Source organism: Procambarus clarkii, chromosome 39 (genome assembly GCF_040958095.1).
Source record: "Procambarus clarkii isolate CNS0578487 chromosome 39, FALCON_Pclarkii_2.0, whole genome shotgun sequence".
NCBI lineage: Eukaryota > Metazoa > Arthropoda > Malacostraca > Decapoda > Cambaridae > Procambarus > Procambarus clarkii.
In genome coordinates, this window is record NC_091188.1 from 21,197,307 (window position 1) to 21,219,810 (window position 22,504).

Below are 22,504 nucleotides of genomic sequence, written 5' to 3' on the forward strand. Positions count from 1 at the left end.
TATGCATTGGAAACCTATTAGGCATGTTATTCTTTAGAAAATATTTTACAATTGATTATCAAAGCCTTCTGTGGTGATTATATCTCCTGGCATGTGTAGCAGATATAATTTTGGTGTTACTACTAGGTTCCTCCCAACTTGCAGCCCAAGTTGCCTCATATGTTTTACACTAGTAAACTTCTGAAGCAGCGTTTATCATCCGAGGCTCCCTAGAACCTTAGGGGTTCGCGGGAGGTCCCTAGGGGTTTGGAAAGAGATAGGATAGTGATCAATAGGCTTATGCTGCGGCTTAAGAATGAAGAAGGATAACAGCAAATCTCATGTCATATTATTTATATATTTTATTTATATATTCAAGAGTTCTTACATTCTTGTACAGCCACTAGCATGCATAGCGTTACCTAGGAAGCAGCCCGTAGCAGCTGTCTAACTCCCAGGTACCTATGAACAAATCTATTTACCTATTTACTGCTAGGTGAACAAGGGTATCAGGATGAAAGAAACTGGGCCCATTTGTTACTGCCTCCGCCGGGGATCGAACCCGGACACTCAGGACTACGAGCTCCGAACGCTGTCCACTCATTCGTCAGGCCTCCATGACGAAATTGAAACCCATTAGGACTAACTGTTGATCACACTCGATCAGTTTTTTCCCTCCCTTACACCACAAGTGTGTGACTGGGTGAGGATCCATACTCTGAACCTTCTGCTCATCCCGGAATTTGACCTTGGAGAGAAGGGAAGAACTTTGTGAGCGGCACTCTGATATTACACTTAACATGAGAATCACTGACCTATCCCTGGATAAGCTTATGATTGCTATGAAAGATGATTATTCTCTCACTCGTAGGAAAGCAAAAAAAATATATTGCATCAGTTTTCAGTTTAATACATGAGTCAGGAAGAGACTTCCTCATTTCAGAAGTATCAAGAGCAACGACAGAAATCGTCTCCTTTCACTTGAAAATTATTTCCATATGTGTTTACCTAAAGTTGGGTCAAAATTTATTATTTATGTGGCACAATACAAGCATTGGGTTTTGTATTAGAGAAGCCAGTTTTGTTATCTAAACTGGCTTTAAAAAAAAAACAAAAAAATTTGTAGACCACATAACATGAGCAAGTTGTTGTATTTTTCGGTCTGTAAATTTAAATGTTATTATATCTTTGTTGCTTTGCTTTACCACCATTTTATTATTTTAATAAATAAAATTTATTAAAACGTTCTTTAAATAAATGTATACTTTCAAGAGACGTATACCAATGCCTTGGTTTTCACTTTCATATTGGCAAATTTGCATAGTTATTCAGACCTCAGGAAGAAGGTACACTTTGGACCAGCAACTCGCCCCCCCCCCCTGGCATCAGTGCCCGGCACTATTCGGTAGTGTTTGGCAATACTTTCTTGAGTAGTGCCAGCAAAGACCAGCAGGTGTCTAGACTCGTCGGTCATCAGATCACTCAATATCTGTCAATTATTTTGATGTTGTTTGAGAGTATATCTCTGGTTACGCATAGAGATTATATGTTCTTTAATAAATCCTTGCTTCCTGTGCACTGTTAGGCATCTTGAATGGGATGCTGTTGTCTTGCCTATATATTGAATTCATTGGGGTTGACGGGCCCCCGTCTATGCCATGTGAAAGCTTAGAAATGCCCACTTGGGGACTGTCAGCCCCAACGATTTCAATACATTGGCAAGACAACACCATCCCATTCAAGATGACTAACAGTGCAAAGGATGCAAGGACTTTTAAAGAACATACAATATTGTATGTTCTTTAAAATAAAGGAATATCTTTAAAATAAAGGAATGTTTGTCAGGAATATCCTGACAAACACCACCAAAACAATCGACAGATACAGCGACAACTGAAGACTCGATATCGGCGAAATGTCATAATACATAAAGCAAACCAAGCCAGGCATCAACAACAAACCAGCACTAAAAATTACACTGCTGCAGTATGTTGTGTTGTCTTGTAGTTGGCAGAGTGCGCCTTCATGCAAACACTAGAGTGACACGATACTGTATTTACTATTTACTATTTGTATCTGTAAAATCGAGCTATTAGCTCTTGGACTCCACCTTTCCAGCTCATTAATTTTTTCGTTTATTATGTGTACTACGTATATTAATCTTACTGTGGTCTTATAAGTGAGGTGCTTCTTTATCTCATCCCATTTACCTCCTCACCTTCACCTCATCCTTGGGTGCATACCAAGCAGCAAGACATGATAATAATTCCCAGGTATTCCATTCTGCCTTATGTTCTATGGGACAGCTTCCTTCGCCCCTCCTTGCATGTGTGAAATAATATGATAGGCTTACCTCTCATGTGTTTCTTAATGCGGCCTATTATTATATGAGAGCAAACATCACGAATTTCTAAAGGAGAAAATGTGGAGAGTGACGCTAATTGAGGAGAAAGTTAATGTGTGTGGTTATAATCTTTTGATAAATAGTAAACCACCGTTTAGGGGAGAATTGCAGAAAATATTTCGTGCAAATATGTGAATGGTGTGTTAGTTATGAGAGATAGCGAGGGAGGGCGGGAGTGATATATATGTGTGTTATTTGTTTAATGTTGGGAGAGAAACTTGCTGGAGAGAGGGTTGGAGAGGAGGGAACATGATGGTGATGATGTTAACGGGGAGGGAATATGACGGATATAGTGTTGGTGAGGAAGGAACATGACGGATATAGTGTTGGTGAGGAAGGAACATGACGGATACAGCGTTGGTGGGAAGGGAACTTGCTGGATATGGTTTCATGAGGAGGGAACATGCAGAGAGGATGTTAGTCGTTACAGAACATGATGATGCTGATGGTTTGATTGAATTGGAAAGAACATGTAGATATGGTGTTGGTGGGGAGGGACCATGACGATGAGAGGGTAGGTGGGGAGGGAACATGACGATGAGAGCGTAGGTAGGGAGGGAACATGACGATGAGAGCGTAGGTGGGGAGGGAACATGACGATGAGAGCGTAGGTAGGGAGGGAACATGACGATGAGAGCCTAGGTGGCGAGGGAACATGACGATGAGAGCGTAGGTGGGGAGGGAACATGACGATGAGAGGGTAGGTGGGGAGGGAACATGACGATGAGAGCGTAGGTGGGGAGGGAACATGACGATGAGAGGGTAGGTGGGGAGGGAACATGACGATGAGAGCGTAGGTGGGGAGGGAACATGACGATGAGAGCGTAGGTAGGGAGGGAACATGACGATGAGAGCGTAGGTGGGGAGGGAACATGACGATGAGAGGGTAGGTGGGGAGGGAACATGACGATGAGAGCTTAGGTGGGGGGAACATGACGATGAGAGCGTAGGTGGGGAGGGAACATGACGATGAGAGCGTAGGTAGGGAGGGAACATGACGATGAGAGGGTAGGTAGGGAGGGAACATGACGATGAGAGGGTAGGTGGGGGGGAACATGACGATGAGAGCGTAGGTGGGGGGGGAACATGACGATGAGAGCGTAGGAAGGGAGGGAAAATGACGATGAGAGCGTAGGTGGGGAGGGAACATGACGATGAGAGCGTAGGTGGGGAGGAACATGACGATGAGAGCGTAGGAAGGGAGGGAAAATGACGATGAGAGCGTAGGTGGGGAGGGAACATGACGATGAGAGCGTAGGTAGGGAGGGAACATGACGATGAGAGCGTAGGTGGGGAGGGAACATGACGATGAAAGCGTAGGTGGGGGGAACATTACGATGAGAGCGTAGGTGGGGGGGAACATGACGATGAGAGCGTAGGTGGGGGGGAACATGACGATGAGAGCGTAGGTGGGGAGGGAACATGACGATGAGAGCGTAGGTGGGGAGGAACATGACGATGAGAGGGTAGGTGGGGAGGGAACATGACGATGAGAGCGTAGGTGGGGAGGAACATGACGATGAGAGCGTAGGTGGGGGAGAACATGACGATGAGAGGGTAGGTGGGGGGGAACATGACGATGAGAGCGTAGGAAGGGAGGGAACATGACGATGAGAGCGTAGGTGGGGAGGGAACATGACGATGAGAGCGTAGGTGGGGAGGGAACATGACGATGAGAGGGTAGGTGGGGAGGGAACATGACGATGAGAGGGTAGGTGGGGAGGGAACATGACGATGAGAGCGTAGGTGGGGAGGGAACATGACGATGAGAGCGTAGGAAGGGAGGGAACATGACGATGAGAGGGTAGGTGGGGAGGGAACATGACGATGAGAGCGTAGGAAGGGAGGGAACATGACGATGAGAGGGTAGGAGGGGAGGGAACATGACGATGAGAGCGTAGGAAGGGAGGGAACATGACGATGAGAGCGTAGGAAGGGAGGGAACATGACGATGAGAGGGTAGGTGGGGAGGGAACATAACGATGAGAGCGTAGGAAGGGAGGGAACATGACGATGAGAGGGTAGGTGGGGAGGGAACATGACGATGAGAGCGTAGGAAGGGAGGGAACATGACGATGAGAGGGTAGGAGGGGAGGGAACATGACGATGAGAGGGTAGGAGGGGAGGGAACATGACGATGAGAGCGTAGGTGTGGAGGGAACATGACGATGAGAGCGTAGGTGGGGGGGAACATGCTGGTGACAGTGTTGTGGACAAGTATATGGCCTGCTGGAGACAGGTACTTTCTTGCGATAAATTTTGAATAGTAAGAGGCTTCAGCTTCGAGATTTCGTGTTAAATCTTGCAGACGACGTTTATCCTCACATCTCCTGTGCCAGGTGAGTACGACGGGCTCACCATAGCCCGTGCTGCTTGGAACGTTTTGTTCCGAGTAGCTGAATCTAAAACAACAACAACAGGCAGGTTTATCGTTCAAATGTTTATTGTCTCTATTGGTAGAGTTCTAATTGTTTATATTAAATTGTGCTTTAATCTCTGATATGTTGATTTTAACGTTTTTTATATAAATGAACTTTTTTACGGTTTCATCTGCAATGTTTCTTTTGTGACGATAATCTCCTTCAAGAGATTGAGCCTGCTCTTCCCTCCAAAATACGTCGATATAAATCCCTATACAACTAATATGGAAGAAATATCCAACAACGACAACAACACCAAGTTTTGCCAGAAGCGCAAAACGTATGCAGCCAGGAACACCTGCTCCACCTCGAACCACCAAACTACCTGTCTTGTCGCCTGCTCATCGCTGATTGGCTGCGGGTCCAGTTACAACTGCACTCCACCCACCACACTACTTGATGTCTGGGGCCACACGACCACCAGATCTCAGAATATCCAGTGCTTTCATCAGGTTAACACGTCTCGTTGGTAGACTAAGCTGTGGCTTACGTGTACTAAGAGAGGTGATAGCTTAAAGCCAATATTCCTGCACCTCTTATTTGATTGTATATTGCTCACTTGTTATTACTCACTTGTCTTAACGTAACTTTTCATTTTGTCATTTGATTATTCTTACTATTTTGATTGATTTTATTATACGAATTTGTATGTCCATTTTATTCATGTTTTGCTTTTCTAACGTAATTAAAATTTCATTGTTAAATTTACTTGTTTTTTGTGTGTCTTCTCATTACCTTACCACAGACGAAGTTCCAGATTTTCTATTTTTTTTTTCTGTATGTGACGAGGCCATACCCCTAGCTTTTGAACAGCCGAACACCAATGCGTTACCGTCACACTTTATATTCCTATATGACACGGCTACAAATCATTTGAAACTGAACTTAATAGGTGTCTTAAATTTTCTGCTGAAACTATAAAGTTTGCGATCAGTTGCTTAGTACAACTGATGAGCTTCCACTGTGGGGGAAAGCCTGACTCCAATAACTAATAATTAAATATATACTTCGATAGCTATGAAGGACCACCACTTTTTGAGAAAAAGTGGGAAACAAAATAAAGCAATGGAAAACTGATCCCAAGAACTAGTGTCCTATGGATCTTAGTAAGACTGTAATTCTTATATAAATGGAGTCAAATTAACTTACACAAAATTGGGGAGTTACATGCTAAAAGATGAATACATCCCTAGCATTATTCTGGTGCTGGTTCTTCACCAGAGTAAATCAAATATGAAAGTAAACAAGGTTGAGTATAGAATATTAATTATAGGTAAATGTTCCTCAATATACTGTTGAAATGTTGAACAGTATCAGTAAATCAATGGGTTAGTATAATTGATCTCTCTGAAAGATCACTACTGTAACTACAGTTATTGCTACAGATAAAAAAGGGACAGCTTAGCTGTAAGTCTAGTGAGGTGTAGTCAGTTGCTACGCTCCACCGACGACGTTCTGCATAGAGCAAATTGCTGCACGGAACGGTGGGGAAGCCTAACACCTGGGTTGGCGTCGCCATGGTACTGAAAGGCAATTACATTGTAGAAATCTTCTACATAATAAGTAACTGCAAATAAATCCTAAATCATGAGGATAACAATGGAAATTATCAGCTAATATCTGAGCAATTTATGTTCAAGCACTGTAGTTCTCTTTGGAGAAATACTGAAATTAATTATCTATTTAGATGGTAAATTTACTTATGACACGTACGGGATTGTATTATTTTGCATTCGGCCTAACGACTGCTAGTCTAAATGTTAACTGTGGCCACATGATAACAAACAGATAAACCTAGCTGCCGAGCCGCGTGTCCGTTGATGTGGAGACTTGAGCAATTCTTCGTCCTCCAGCTGCTGCTTGAAAGGCGTTAACTTTAGAATTGCAGATATGCTAGTCTGGGACACGGCTATTGTGCCAAATAACGTGGCACCGCTCAACTGATCGTGGGAGCGAAATAAGTAGGTCAAAACGTAGCTCTGCAACACGCTGTGAATGGCGTCCACGTCGTGCTTTCTCGTTCTCTCGTGTCTAGTGACGCTCTCCCGTCTTCCTCCTCCTCCTTATTGCGCATGCGCGGCTCTTGATAGACATCTCGAGCGTAAATGTATATGTATATATCACAATTGACTAAGAAAGGAAGAGGTAGTAACGAGTATTAATATCACATTAAATTCTTCTGTGATAAAATAGAATTTCGCGTAACATAAATTGGCTTATGAAAGTTGTGTAGCTAATCGAGGAAATCAAAATAAAATCATTTACATCAAAGTAATTTCCTCTAGAATGTTTGATAATTATTAAATAAGGGAGTTCCAGTAAGTAGTACGAAATTAAACTTATTAGTAAGTAACTATTTTTAGTAAAGGAAATGATAAACTAGATTCTTGTTATAAATCCAACTAAATGTGGAGAGAATTCATGTTACTGCCTGTCGTTCCTTACGTTGTCACTCTGACTAGGAAGAATCTGGCAATGAATAAATCATGATAATGATCAAATCTACAAGTTAGTAATTTTAGTAACTACTTTGGTTAATATAAAGGTTGCATAAAATACAAAGATGTATAAAACTGTTGGTTATTTCCAACATCCACTCCATCGTCTTGTCTGTGCAACACTTGCACCACTGCACTTACATAACTCATCATCATCAACGGTTAAACATTTACCACCTGTACAAAGCTAATTACCACCACAACAACTATACAACCAGCACAACGCACCAATCACGGCCATCGCAGCCCAACAATCATCAGAATAAGTTGGAACTGGAATGAAATATGAGACTCAGCCCAAAAGTAAACAGCATACACAAGACTTGAATGGTCTTGACAAGTCGCCCGAACACTTTTCTGAAAGGATAGGTAGGACACCACCTAAGATAGACAGAGTAGTGCGGAGGCTTCAAAGGAGTAGGTAAGAGACAACCTGTAGTGTCTCTATAGAAGTAAACCCCGTGGAAGAAAGTGTGATCTCTTCGTGGCTTCAAAACAATGCTGTTGAGAAACCCAGGAAGCACCTCTGAGTGACCTTCACTGCAACTCTGGAGTCCGGAGTGATGCTGACATGACGGAGGGAGGCACAAGTCATACTAATATACAGGAAGAGGGCAAGATGGGTCCTCTATACTACAAACCAACATCACTAACAAGCACTACTCTCAAGTTACTCGAGACAAAAATTAGAAAATAATGTAACAATTATGAAGAATATTTAGTTGCTTAGCGATGCACAAAGATGAAGTCAAAGAAAAAAAGCACTGACAGACAAAGATATTTAATATATGGTTGACAGAGGTCGTTGCAGGACACATTGGATATTATTAGATTGCAAAAAAAACATTAGATAGATAGAAAAATTAGTATTTTGAATAAGACCATTACCAAGCTAGGGAGATGGTAGGTAGCTATCAGGGGAAAGTACCAAGCCAATGCGACTATATAGCACTGGGAAAGGGTCAGGATAAGGATTTGGGATGGGACGGGGGAAAGGAATGGTGCCCAACCACTTGGACGGACGGGGATTGAACGCCGACCTGCATGAAGCAAGACCGTCGCTGTACCGTCCAGCCTAAGTGGTTGGGTCCAGGGAGAGAGAGTTCAACAGCACTGTGGTGAGTATATTGCTTACTACTGATGAACACTGGATTGGTTAACACAGGTTTCTTGTTCTGTCCACAATAACTGCGGATAATCCATTAGCAAAGTGGGCACAATTTGTTATCTATGGCTGTGATACTTTGGTAGGTCATGTTTGTAGAGTTTGGTTAGAGCAACAGAGATGAGGAACTGTATGCATTCACAGCAATGTTTACCAGACACATTTTTATTCATCTCGGTGTTTAATGTTACTTTCCTAATTATATCATTAAATCAATTTGAAATACAGAGTGCTGTTTCAAGTATAGAGAATGTAACGTGAATTAATGTCTGTAAACTCTAAAATCTATTATATGTATGCGTCAGGGGTAACCGGCGTTGCCCGGGTCTCTCTATCTCTCGCTTTATCTCTTTCTTTCTCTCTCTCTTTCTCTCTCTCTCTCACTGTCTGTCTTTCTCTGAGTATATCTCTCTATTTCTCTCTCCAAGTATATCAATTGTCTACCATTGCCGCGTGTGTGGATCACCGGTGGGAAGAAGTTATTGTGTGAAATATTTAAAAAACTCAATAGTTATCCATTTGTTTTCGGAAAGCGGCGGGGGTTGAAAAAGCTTTTGAGGCTTTCGAATGAGAGCATGTTTTATCCTACCATGGCCAAAGTAAGGATAGGAGAATATTTATCTTAATTTTCCCAAGATCAGTGAATAATGATGTAAATTTCTACAAGACAAAGAAATTGTTTTGAAATTTAACTTTCAATTTATTTTGAAATGTGCAGCCGGCGTGCAGTATCAAAAATATTCGTGAGGTCAGAATGTGACCCTGGTACGCTGTTTCCTTTTCAATTCTGGCGACCCTAAGCAGCCTATGTATATCCCGTACTCCAGACCATTCACCCTGCAAATTTTGGTGAGTCTAGACCAAAGTGTCTGACTTTCAACTTTTGACAGACATTTTCTCATATAGATTATATAGCATATATTAGTTTTCAATCTCCAGGGGTTTAACGTATTATTTTTTTGTGTATATCCCTCTATTCACTTGTTTACTGATTAAAAGTGCTCAGTATCGCTTATAATAGGACAAAATCTCGTGACCCTTACAGGGAACAACCTCATAACGATATATATAATGAATTATATATCCTTTGAAGGATGTTAAAATGTACAGTAGAATGTATACTAGAATTAGGAACTTTATCTGTAACAATTTATGCAGATTATTACATTTTTTAGATATCAACTGAAAAACGTTTAGCATTCAATTTGAGTGATGATATATTAGTAAAAGACTGCACAGTCCTAATGATCCCAGTGATAACAACAGTATTAACAGTACACAGAGTCATCACATTATTGTGATATATCAAAGAACAAATCCACAGGAGCCTTGACGAGGGATCCTACTGCAATACCGAGTGTTGAAGTAGGAGCGTCAGAGGTAGTACTGTTGGTGGACACAGCCAGAGTGCATGGCGAGGATTGTCTGAATGCCTGGTTAGTCTTCAGTGGAAGCCTCGGGACCCTCGTGGGCGGCAGTAGCACTCTAGGTTGCAAATATTTTACCATGTCGTGGTACAGTTGACTACAGCGCTTTTGACTATTTTGTATAGTATTAACAGTAGTAGAACTGCTAAAGGTGACAGAATTTATTAGGAGTTGAAGCAATAATATGAAGCAATGACGACAGGAGGCACACTTACACACAGCAAATTACACTAACGTGATATACATCAATGAGAGCATACACCTGGGAGGTGAGGCGAGGTGACCCGCCACCGAGGCGTCGCCAGCCCCACACTCCTCCACCACTGACCTGATATATTGTAATATATACAATATATTACAAAATAATATTAAGTTATTACTTTCCATATAACACTGTGTTACTTTGAATAATTCGTTTTCATGAAGTCGGGATGCTTCTGTATAAGTGGCATGCATTCCTAAGAAGCTAGGTAAACATTGCTTTCCATATATATATTTATTCTCTTCCAAAATAAAATACAGTATCTCACAACCGGATTGCTACTGAAATCACCCGAAGTTTGGAGCCAGTCCAAGTTTTAGTTTAGTAGTTGAAGTAGAATCTTCAATTTTAGGAGCAGTAGAATTGTAGTAGTAGACATTCAGTAGAAATACGGTTGTAATAGTGAGGCTTACAGTATAAAATGAGTGGTAGAGTATATCTTTGCGGGCTCACCATAGCCCGTGCTACATGGACACCTCGTTCTGAATAGCTAAATCTGAAACAACAACAAACTATATGGATGTTACGGCCCTCTCGGGACGCAACGGGGTTCTTACTCTGATGTTGTTAGAGGAAGTTTTATCCGACCCCAAGCCAGTAGTGGCTTTCAAGGGATGTGATCCGTGACGCAAGAAACTTAAAGGGGGAAGGGAAAGAAAGTTAAGAACTTAAGATTATAATTACCATCACCAATAAATAATATATAAAAAGAGTACACAGGGGGAGGGGTATTAACACTATACAGGGGAATTATTCACACAATTGTCTTCTCCTGAAGACTTCTCCTGAAGGCTCTCGGTGCTAAGTCCTCGGTGCTTTTTCGTGGCCTCACAACGAATCCTCTGAGAAGCTGAGCCTACCCTGGCCACAGGTCAGCCAAAACACAGGTCCACTGGGGGCCACCGCCGTGGAGGCCGTCAACCACAAGTCCAGCAGGTCTGCTGGCAGGTTCCGGACCCGCAACGCTGGTCAGGCCACTCCACGAACGATATTAGGGTAACGCCCTAGACAGGAGCCTCGTGTGATACCACAAATCACTCTCCTGTCCTCAATACCCCAGTGGATAATCGTCTCCAGCAGTCGGTCCCGGGTAATCCTTCTACTGCCACTCCACTGGCAGGGTAACACCACAGTGTTCTTCCGGGGGACGACTTCACAGCTGCTGCAGCAAAGCACAAGGTATGGAGACAGCTGCCTTGGGTAGACTGACTCAACTTCCATCACAGCAGTCCCAGGTCGACTCTGTATGCAGACACGTCATCAATAACAGGGGCACTAAAACACCTCACTTACAGGCTCAGACACAAACGCCCGACATATCCACTCCATAGATGGCGCTGTTGTCTGAGCACCACCTCACCAGAGGTCAGCAGCGGCTGTGTTGAGCGCTGAACGGGACTGGAAACTGGCCCTCGTAGCCAGTACACGTCGTCCTCACCAGGTGTCGTCGTCCGTTTGGAGGGGGTTTCGGGAGCTGACCCACAGATGGCGCGGTCGTCACTGCTCCGTGCTCGGACGCTGGATCCGGGTTCGTAACAGTGGATGGCAATGTATTGGTCGCAGGTTCGAGCCACCTCACAGCCCTCATAAATTTTCTCAGTAGGTTGTTACGAATCTGTGTTTGATTCTAACATTCATTCCTGCTAAATATGTATGTCCATTATTTCTTTTCCCCGTTAAGTAAATATAACATGGTATCCAGATGTATTCCAGTATAATTATGTTTGATTTAATTGTAGCATGCTGTAGTGTGCCGGTATTGAGTACTGTGTTAGGCTTTTGCATGTTTATTCCTGTGAGAGGAGTCCGTGGCGGCTCACTGGGGGGATGACCATATTTGGGAGTGCTCCAGTGGCGGGCAGTATATTCCAGCTAGCATCAAAGTTTCATCATTGAAATTACCCCTGTTATTGATTGTACTTAAATTCTTTTACACCTTAGTAGTGTTATATACACATAAGTTAATTATAATTATGTTCTTAAGTACTATTTCTCTGATAGCAGAGTATCTGGAGATTTCATGTGGGTTTTAGTTTGATCATTTTGGTAGACGCCATGCTTGCATGCGGGAGGAACGCCAGTCACGTGGGTAGAGCAGGCGCGTGGAGATATGTTTGAGATAAGTTGGTGGATTTTTGTTTTATTGCTTAGTTTACAAGCTATTTTCCTGGTTAGACTATTATGTGCTTACCCATCTATTCATTTATGTTAAAATGAAATGATTTATGTGATACAGTACTATTGTAAGATTAATTACTGGTGTATTAATATTTCTGACTACCTGCATTTTTCCATGTATGTTATTTGTACGTTCTTTGTTACCCTTACCTTAAGTATATTGCTTTGTTAAGTTAGCAGTTGTATTTTCAATTTACCATAGACAATTTTTGGAGGCAAGGCCGTATGTTATTATAGGTTACCAACTGCAACAGAGCAACCATACCCAGAGGTCAAGGGTCTTAAGAAAATGAGGGCCTATATGTCCGTGATGTTTAATTACCATAACTTTAATGTACTAATTAGTGTTGCATGATATTAATTGTTAATGCCTTCCTAGGTACTGTGTGGTTAACTAGTGATACCGTAACCAAGCTTGTGTACCATTTCTCTGTTTATTCGATGCTGCTTGTGGAAGTTTTCTCAACACTTCACGATTTGAGGTAAGTGTTCAGCTTGTGGCAGGGGCCAAGCAAACCTTCAGTGTTGTTGTAATTGCTAGTTGTGTTAATTAAGCTGACAATGGAGGAACAAGTTGCTGCGTTGGAGGAGCATCCAAACTTTGGTGAAATTAAAGACTTGAAGAAATCTGGATTTTTGTACATGGCTGAACAATTAAAGCTGACTGTTTACAAGAAGATGTTAAAGGCTCAGCTAGTAAGAGTCATTGTCACACACTTGGTGGAGGAGGAGAAACTTGACGAGGAGTTAGAGGAGTTAAAAGAAGAGTCAAGTGACCAGGTGGCAATTCTAAAGTTAGAGATGGAATCTAAGCTGGAGATGGCTAGATTAGAAGCAGAGAAATAGAAGTTGGATGCTTAGTTGCAACTAGAAGAGCAGAAAACTAAGCAGTTAGAAATTCAACAGAGTACAACAGAAAACAATAACAGATTAGAGGAGCAGAGAATTGCAGCAGGGCATGGTAACACTAGTAATCATACAAATAGTACTGATAGCTCTTCAAAGTCTAGAAAAAATGTAGATTTGCCTAAATTCAATGAGGAGGTCCCAGAAATATTCTTTTTACATTTCCAGAAGTTAGCAGTCAGTATGAACTGGACTTTGGATCAATGGGTTGCTATTATACAAGGACAATTTAAGGGGAAAGCCAAGGAAATTTTTGCATCTCTTCCTGATGCTAATTCCTTTGATTTTAAATTTGTCCAACAGAGCATCTTAAATGCATACCAGCAGACCCCAGATGTCCATAGAGAGAAATTTAGAGGTTTAAAGAGAGCACATGACCAGACCATTTCTGATTTTGTAAGAGTTAAAACTAATCATTTTGATAGATGGGTAAAAGCACTTTCCATTTCAGATTTTGAAAAAATCTGAAATGGTCGAGGCCAGGACCCCTGTTGTCGAAGCCAGGACCCCTTCTGACAGGGAGGTGGAGGTGGACCTTGAAGATACATTCTTAGCTCAAGCGGATGTCGAGAGTGAGGCTGGTGCCAAAGCCCTAATTTATACTGACCCAGATGGCTTGGAATAGGTGGCCCAGGTATCAGTTCCTTCCAATTGGTCAAAACTCAAAAAGCACGTGGTCAGATATTGTCACAATTGTGTTGTATGTCAAACTGTTGGTAAACCTAACCAGACTGTGCCACGAGCACCCTTACACCCTACTGTAGTGCCAGAGGAACTTTTTACACATGTGGTAGAACGTCTTGGTGAACTTACCTATAAAGTCTGTAATCCCAACCATAATAGTCAAACAATGATTGTGCATGTGAATCGTTTGAAGGCTTATTGTAGACCCAGTATTGTGGCTTGTTGTGTAACTGAGGAGGGAAACCCTGAGGAGACAATTGTTGTAGGGGAAGATGGTAATCCTCTTTTATCTAATTCCAGTTCCGGGGAAGAATTGTTGTGTCATTTGCAGGATGAACAGAGAGCAGAGTTCCAGGACCTTTTGAAGACGTTCTCCAACTTGTTTGGGGAGGTCCCCACTCAGACACCCCTGTTCATTCGTTCCTTCGACCCAGTCAGAGCACTTGGAGTTCACCGTGTTTAGTGGTAACAAAACCAGATGGAAAATGGCGGTTATGATGGCTGGTGATACCCCTTAGAAAAGTCTAGTTTTGATACATATTTAGCATGACCAATTTGGTCAATGGACTCCTCAAGCAAAGGTAGTGGGTATACATCAACTACAGTTACCTTGTTTAACTTTCTATAGTCCACTACTATAGAAAGTAGACTATAGAAAGGTTAAACAAGGTAAACAAGGTTGATGTATACCCACTACCTTTGCTTGAGGAGTCCATTGACCAAATTGGTCATGCTAAATATGTATCGAAACTAGACTTTTCTAAGGGGGTATCACCAGATACCACTTACTAATTTTGCTAGGGAAATGACAGCTTTTATCACCCCGATGGAGTATATGAATTTAATGTGATGCCATTTGGACTAAGAAATGTCCCAGCAACTTTTCAAAAGTTGATGAATTGGTAAAAGATGTGCCAGATTGTAGAGCATACTTAGATAACATTGTGATTTTTAGTAAGTGTTGGAAAGATCATATGTCCAGTTTGAATCAATTGCTTGCAGTGTTACGACATGCTAATCTAACTGTAAATGATAAGAAATGTAGCTGGGCTAAGGGAACAATAGTTTACTTAGGTCATGAGGTCGGACAAGGTAAGATAGTCCCTTTGCAAGACAAGATCCAGGCAATTGTGGATTACCCAGTACTAACAAGTAAGAAATCTGTGCAGAGGTTTATTGGGATGTGTGCATATTATAGAAGATATTGTAAGAATTTTTCCATTGTGGCTGCACCTATAACTAATCTACTTAGAAAGCAGGTAAAGTTCAAGTGGACACAGGAGTGTCAGAACTCTTTTCAGAAGTTGAAAAGAATTCTCTCAACGTCACCTGTATTAGCCAGTCCACAATCTGATAAGCCATTTATAATGCACATAGACGCTTCGGATTTAGGAGCAAGTGCGGTTCTTTTCCAGGAAGGACCAGATGATTTAGAGCATCCTGTATGCTAGTTTTCTCGTAAATTTGATAAGGCACAAACTAATTATTCTGTGGTTGAGAAGGAAGCTCTTTGTTTGATTTTGGCAGTTAAGAAGTTTGAAACATACCTGTCAGGTAATCAAGTTGTCATACACACAGATCATAATCCCCTGACATTCATTAACTCCATGAAGTGTAAGAACCAACGAATTCTTAGATGGTCTCTGATTTTAAAAGAGTTCAACATAGTAATTAGACATATCCCTCGAAGGCAAAATGTAATTGCTGATGCCTTATCCAGGGGATTCCCCATTGCAGTGCCCTAATGTGAATTGTTCTATACATGAGGATTGTTCTATACATGAGGATGTTATGTTCATATGTGTCATTTAATTGATTGTTATACATTGATTTTGTGTTTTTGGGGTACTCAATGCAATGCTTTCATGCAGTCAAAAAATGAAATCAACCTTCAGTTAATTTAATTTTTTCTTAAAGGCCGGGAGGGATATTACGAATCTATGTTTGATTCTAACATTTATTTCTGCTAAATATGCATGTCCATTATTTCTTTTCCCCGTTAAGTAAATATAACATGGTATCCAGATGTATTCCAGTATAATTATGTTTACTTATGTTTGATTTAATTGTAGCATGCTGTGGTGTGCCGGTATTGAATATTGTGTTAGGCTTTTGCATGTTTATTGCTGTGAGAGGAGTCCGTGGCGGCTCACTGGGGGGATGACCATATTTGGGAGTGCTCCAGTGGCGGGCAGTATATTCCAGCTAGCATCAATGTTTCATCATTGAAATTACCCCTGTTATTGATTGTACTTAAATTCTTTTACACCTTAGTAGTGTTATATACACATAAGTTAATTATAATTATGTTCTTAAGTACTATTTCTCTGATAGCAGAGTATCAGGAGATTTCATGTGGGTTTTAGTTTGATCATTTTGGTAGACGCCATGCTTGCATGCGGGAGGAACGCCAGTCACGTGGGTAGAGCAGGCGCGTGGAGATATGTCTGAGATAAGTTGGTGGATTTTTGGTATGTTATTTGTACGTTCTTTGTTACCCTTACCTTAAGTATATTGCTTTGTTAAGTTAGCAGTTGTTTTTTCAATTTACCCTAGACAATTTTTGAAGGCAAGGCCGTATGTTATTATAGGTTACCAACTGCAACAGAGGAACCATACCCAGAGGTCAAGGTCGTAACATAGGTGCAAATTTTAGGAGCAGTGGAAATAATAATATATTAATTTAATATAATTCATATTTTTTAATAAATAACATTGATAATTTAAATTGAACACACAGTTCATGAACAAGGGAGCTGTTCAACGTGATATTAAACGCTTGTGAACAAGCAAAACTTATTGACAAACCTGTCAACAAGTTTATGACAATATTTCCTTAATAATGTCAAATATCCAGATGGGAGTATCCTTGCTCTCTATGCTGACTGCTTCATTCATTGTATGCTATAGTTTTACATCATAATATACATCACTCATTCTTGGGATGTTATTGTTTACAAACATGTCGATATTTTGGGCTAAGTTTTAAGAGGAAGAGGAGGATGAAAGCTTCAAGCGAGCATGATTGTATAGCACTTGGAAGGAATACGAGGGGAGCATAGGAGCAGAGACATTAGGGTGAAGGTAAGGATAGGTGCCCAACGCCCTGGACCGTCAGGAATCGAGCCCTAACTTGCACGAAGCGAAGTCGTCGCTGTTCCGAACGGTCCGAGAAGTTAAACATGGTAAATTTCGAGTAGTCAGGGAGAAGCGTTTGCCTGGAAAAAGAGCTTATGCTGTTTGCTGGATGGGAAGGATTTTCTTTAGATAAATGATACATTCGATTGTGAGATATTTCCTCGGGTGTAGATGTGTACATGAGGTCGAGCATGAGTGTGTAATGAGTAAGAGTATCAAAGGTAGGTAATGTACATTTTCTCTATTCACGGTTTGGATTATCGAAGTCCCAGTTTCACAGGCCGCATAATACACATTTATTCGGACTGAGAAATAAACTGTTAAATGGCTTTCTAAAAGGTATCGCCCAAAATGAAATATTTTCTGACTTTCAGGTGTCTGATAGCATCGGAAAAACTGGCAAGTGGGGGGCTTTTCCGAGTACTTTATTGGATTCTCTGCTAGTAATTTCAGTTTAGGATCTGGACAAAACGTGTCCAGTGAGATAAAAGCAACTACTGCACATTTGCAAGGACTGGACGTGAGGTTGTATGCGGTGCTATCTTTCACTAATTTATATTCTTTCCCACTGCCTCTTTTGTTAGCTCTTTAGAAGTACATAATCATAAAAATACCGGCTCTATGCTGTGCTCTGCCGGCTCGTAGCTCGCCTAAACAATAGGTGGAGGTAGAATGCAAATAATATAGAACTGAAAACAACAACGTTCTCATAATATCTCACATGAGCGTAATGTATCAGAGTCTGCGGTAGACCTAATAGATTATATGCAGGCTATACAAGGTTCCCCGGGGACCCCTAAACACATGCACTACCGTCTCAACCACGATGACATGAAAAATGTTTCTGCGGAGTCCAGAGACGCGAGTTCGATCCCTTCGCTTCCGACATTTCCTCAGTGGCAACTTGTTTGACCCCATTTATTAGTGATAAATTTCCAGAGAGGCATTACTCCATTTTCACAGCTACTCCGCATACCCGACTGGAAATATATATAGGTATCTAGTAACTACTTGACATTCTTTTCTGCTTAAACATTCACGAAATAGTTTAAAACAAATTCACAATATTGTTCTAAATTTGAACAGAAGTGTGTTCACGTTTGTCAAATGTTCTGAAAGCGTCCAAAAATAAAGATCAGTCCTGTAAGCTGAGGTTCCGAACAGTTTCCATCGAGAAATAGTCTCGTTACTCCATAATTACTCAACTTGGATTTAATATATATAATATGTTAAAGGCATATTCGACCCAAAATATCGGACCGTTTATTATCAATGCTCTTTTGTGACACAAAATTTCCGCTCCTATGTAATTACTGAACTATAAATAACATAATGTGCTGAAATCTTTGTTCATTGCGTCCCCCATACGACGTACTAGCTGCGATATCCGGCTGCTCCGGGCCTCTCTCCCTTCCCTCCTCTCTCTACTCTCCCTCCCCTCCTCTCTCTACTCTCCCTCCTCCCTCTCACACCTAATCACCCCTCTCCTTCTTTTCTCCTATCCCCCATCTCTCTTCTATCCCCTATTTCTTCCCTCCCTTCCCCCTATCCACTTATCTTTCTCTCTACTCTTTCCACTCTCGGCTCCACATTTATCTCCCCTCTTCTCCCTCCCCCCCCCGTCCTCTCTACCTCTTCTTTTCCACTCTTTTATCTCCCGTCGCATCTTTCTTTCCCCATTCACCCATATTTTTGCCTCTCCCCATTCTCCTTCTCCACTCCCTTCTCCACCTCTCCCCTCACCCCTACATCTTGCTTCCCTTCTCACTATCTTCTCCCGCCTCCCCTCTCACTATCTTCTCCCGCCTCCCCTCTCACTATCTTCTCCCGCCTCCCCTCTCACTATCTTCTCCCGCCTCCCCTCTCACTATCTTCTCACGCCTCCCCTCTCACTATCTTCTCCCGCCTCCCCTCTCACTATCTTCTCACGCCTCCCTTCTCACTATCATCTTCCGCCTCCCCTCTCACTATCTTCTCACGCCTCCCCTCTCCTCTCTCCCTCTCAATTCCTCCCCCCCCCCTCTCCATCCATTTCTCTCTGAAAATGTTAAAGCTGTGAAACTACTAAATAACAACACGTTAAACACAAGCTTTTTTCAAACTTGATTACTTGAAAATCACAATAGGTAAAACTATAGATGTCCTAGATGTGTCCTTGTCCTAGATGTGTCCTTGTCCTAGATGTGTCCTTGTCCTAGATGTGTCCTTGTCCTAGATGTGTCCTTGTCCTAGATGTGTCCTTGTCCTAGATGTGTCCTTGTCCTAGATGTGTCCTTGTCCTAGATGTGTCCTTGTCCTACATGTGTCCTTGTCCTAGATGTGTCCTTGTCCTAGATGTGTCCTTGTCCAAGATGTGTCCTTGTCCTAGATGTGTCCTTGTCCAAGATGTGTCCTTGTCCTAGATGTGTCCTTGTCCTACATGTGTCCTTGTCCTAGATGTGTCCTTGTCCTAGATGTGTCCTTGTCCTAGATGTGTCCTTGTCCTAGATGTGTCCTTGTCCTACATGTGTCCTTGTCCTAGATGTGTCCTTGTCCTACATGTGTCCTTGTCCAAGATGTGTCCTTGTCCTAGATGTGTCCTTGTCCAAGATGTGTCCTTGTCCTAGATGTGTCCTTGTCCTAGATGTGTCCTTGTCCTACATGTGTCCTTGTCCAAGATGTGTCCTTGTCCTAGATGTGTCCTTGTCCAAGATGTGTCCTTGTCCTAGATGTGTCCTTGTCCTAGATGTGTCCTTGTCCTAGATGTGTCCTTGTCCAAGATGTGTCCTTGTCCAAGATGTGTCCTTGTCCAAGATGTGTCCTTGTCCTAGATGTGTCCTTGTCCAAGATGTGTCCTTGTCCTAGATGTGTCCTTGTCCTAGATGTGTCCTTGTCCAAGATGTGTCCTTGTCCTACATGTGTCCTTGTCCAAGATGTGTCCTTGTCCTAGATGTGTCCTTGTCCTAGATGTGCTCACCTAGTTTTCCTTGCGGGGGTTGAGCTCTGGCTCTTTTGGGTCATTCTCTCAACTGTCAAAAAAGTTATTTTTTTCACACACACACACACACACACACACACACACACACACACACACACACACACACACACACACACACACACACACACACACACACACACACACTCTTACACACTTACACACTTACACACACACACACACACACACACACACACACACACACACACACACACACACACACACACACACACACACACACACTCTTACACACACACATACACACTCACACACACTCTTATACACAGACACACACTCACACACACTCTTACACACACTCTTACACACACACACACACACACACACACAGGAGGAGGAGGAGGAGCAGGAGGCTGAACACAAGGTATCATCTGGGAGGGGAAATCCTGCAAGAATCAAATAGAGAGAAGGATCTGGGGGTTGATATCACACCGAACCTGTCCCCAGAGGCCCACATCAAAAGAATATCATCAGCGGCATATGCTAGACTGGCCAACATAAGAACTGCCTTCAGAAACTTGTGTAAGGAATCTTTCAGAACCCTGTATACCACTTATGTAAGACCAATCCTGGAGTATGCAGCTCCAGCCTGGAGTCCATACCTAGTTAAACACAAGACAAAGTTAGAGAAGATTCAGCGGTATGCCACCAGACTCGTCCCGGAACTGAGAGGATTGAGCTACGAGGAAAGGCTAAAGGAGCTGAACCTCACATCCCTGGAAAACAGAAGAGTAAGGGGAGACATGATAACCACCTACAAAATTCTCAGGGGAATTGACAGGGTGGACAAAGACAAACTCTTCAGCACGGGTGGGACACGAACAAGGGGGACACAGGTGGAAACTTAGTACCCAGATGAGCCACAGAGACGTTAGAAAGAATTTGTTCAGTGTCAGAGTAGTTAATAAATGGAATGCACTAGGAAGTGATGTGGTGGAGGCTGACTCCATACACAGTTTCAAATGTAGATATGATAGAGCCCAGTAGGCTCAGGAATCTGTACACCAGTTGATTAACAGTTGAGAGGCGGGACCAAAGAGCCAAAGCTCAACCCCCGCAAGCACAATTAGGTGAGTACAATTAGGTGAGTACACACACACACACACACTTACACACTTACACACACAATTATGAGAAGAATTAAGCCAGAGGAGGACAGCTTGAGGGTTCAAGAAGACCTGGACAAGCTTCAGGAAAGGTCGAACAAATGGTTGTTAGAGTTTAATCCAAGCAAATTTAGTGCTGTGAAGATAGGAGTAGGTAACAGGAGACCAGATACAAGGTATCATTTGGGAGATGAAATACTTCAAAATTCAGAGAGAGAGAGAAAGAAAAACCTGGGGGGGTTGATATCACGCCAGACCTGTCCCCTGAAGCCCATATCAAGAGGATAACATCAGCGGCATATGCCAGGTTGGCTAACATAAGAACGACCTTTAGAAAATTGTGTAAGGAATCTTTCAGAACTTTGCATACCACATATGTCAGACCAATTCTGAAGTATGTGGCTCCAGCTTTGAATCCATATCTAGTCAAGAATAAGACTAAACTAGAAAAGGTTCAAAGGTTTGCCACCAGACTAGTACCCGAACTGAGGGGTATGAGCTACGAGGAGAGACTACGGGAATTAAACCTCACGTCATTGGGAGAGAGAAGAGTTAGAGGGGACATGTTCACCACATACAAGATTCTCAGAGAAATTGATAGGGTAGATAAAGACAGACTATTTAACACAAGGGGCACACGCACTAGGGGACACAGGTGGAAATTGAGTGCCCAAATGAGCCATAGAGACGTTAGAAAGAATTTTTTTCAGTGTCAGAGTAGTAGACATATGGAATGCATTAGGAAGTGATGTGGTGGAGGCTGACTCCATACACAGCTTCAAGTGTAGATATGATAGAGCCCAGGAGGCTCAGGAACCTGTACATTAGTTGATTGACAGTTGAAAGGCTAGACCAAAGGAACAGAGATCAACCCCCGCATGCACAACTAGATAAGTGCAACTAGGTAAGTACACCCACACCCAGGAAGCAGCCCGTAGCAGCTGTCTAACTCTCAGGTACATATTTACTGCTAGGTGAGAAGAGGCATCAGGGTGACAGAAACTGCCCATTTTTTCCGATTCCGCATTGGATCGAACACGGACACTTAGGACTACGAATACCGAGCGCTGTCTACTCAGCCGTCAGACCTCCTAGTCAGATTGTGTCCTTATTCTAAGTGTGTCTTCGATGCTAGTATAAATGGTTAGCCTGGCGGTCAGAAAAGAGGGTGATATAGTCACCGTGGACATTCTTGCACGAGGGTGAAATTGCTCTCTAAGGGGGCAATTCCCCCATATGAAATAGCGATGCCTCCTATCACTAGGGAAAACTAGAATGTCCTGCTGCTAGAGCAAGGAGTATATCAGTTTTGATAAGGTATGAGAGTGGTCCGTTTAGTAGGTAA

The 22,504-nt window shown here is 42.4% G+C and overlaps 1 protein-coding gene across 1 annotated transcript; it reads right to left on the bottom strand.

Moving 5' to 3' along the window:
* Nucleotides 1-2,807: 2,807 nt before the first annotated feature.
* On the bottom strand, nucleotides 2,808-4,577 carry LOC138372614 (adhesive plaque matrix protein-like). The gene has a single exon (XM_069338104.1). The coding sequence runs from the start codon at nucleotides 4,575-4,577 to the stop codon at nucleotides 2,808-2,810; it is 1,770 nt and encodes a 589-aa protein (XP_069194205.1).
* Nucleotides 4,578-22,504: the final 17,927 nt, after the last annotated feature.

What these genes read in the sequence shown, in the direction of transcription:
- LOC138372614 (XM_069338104.1), bottom strand. Translation starts at nt 4,577, where the DNA reads ATGTTCCCCCCCACCTACGCTCTCATCGTCATGTTCCCTCCACACCTA.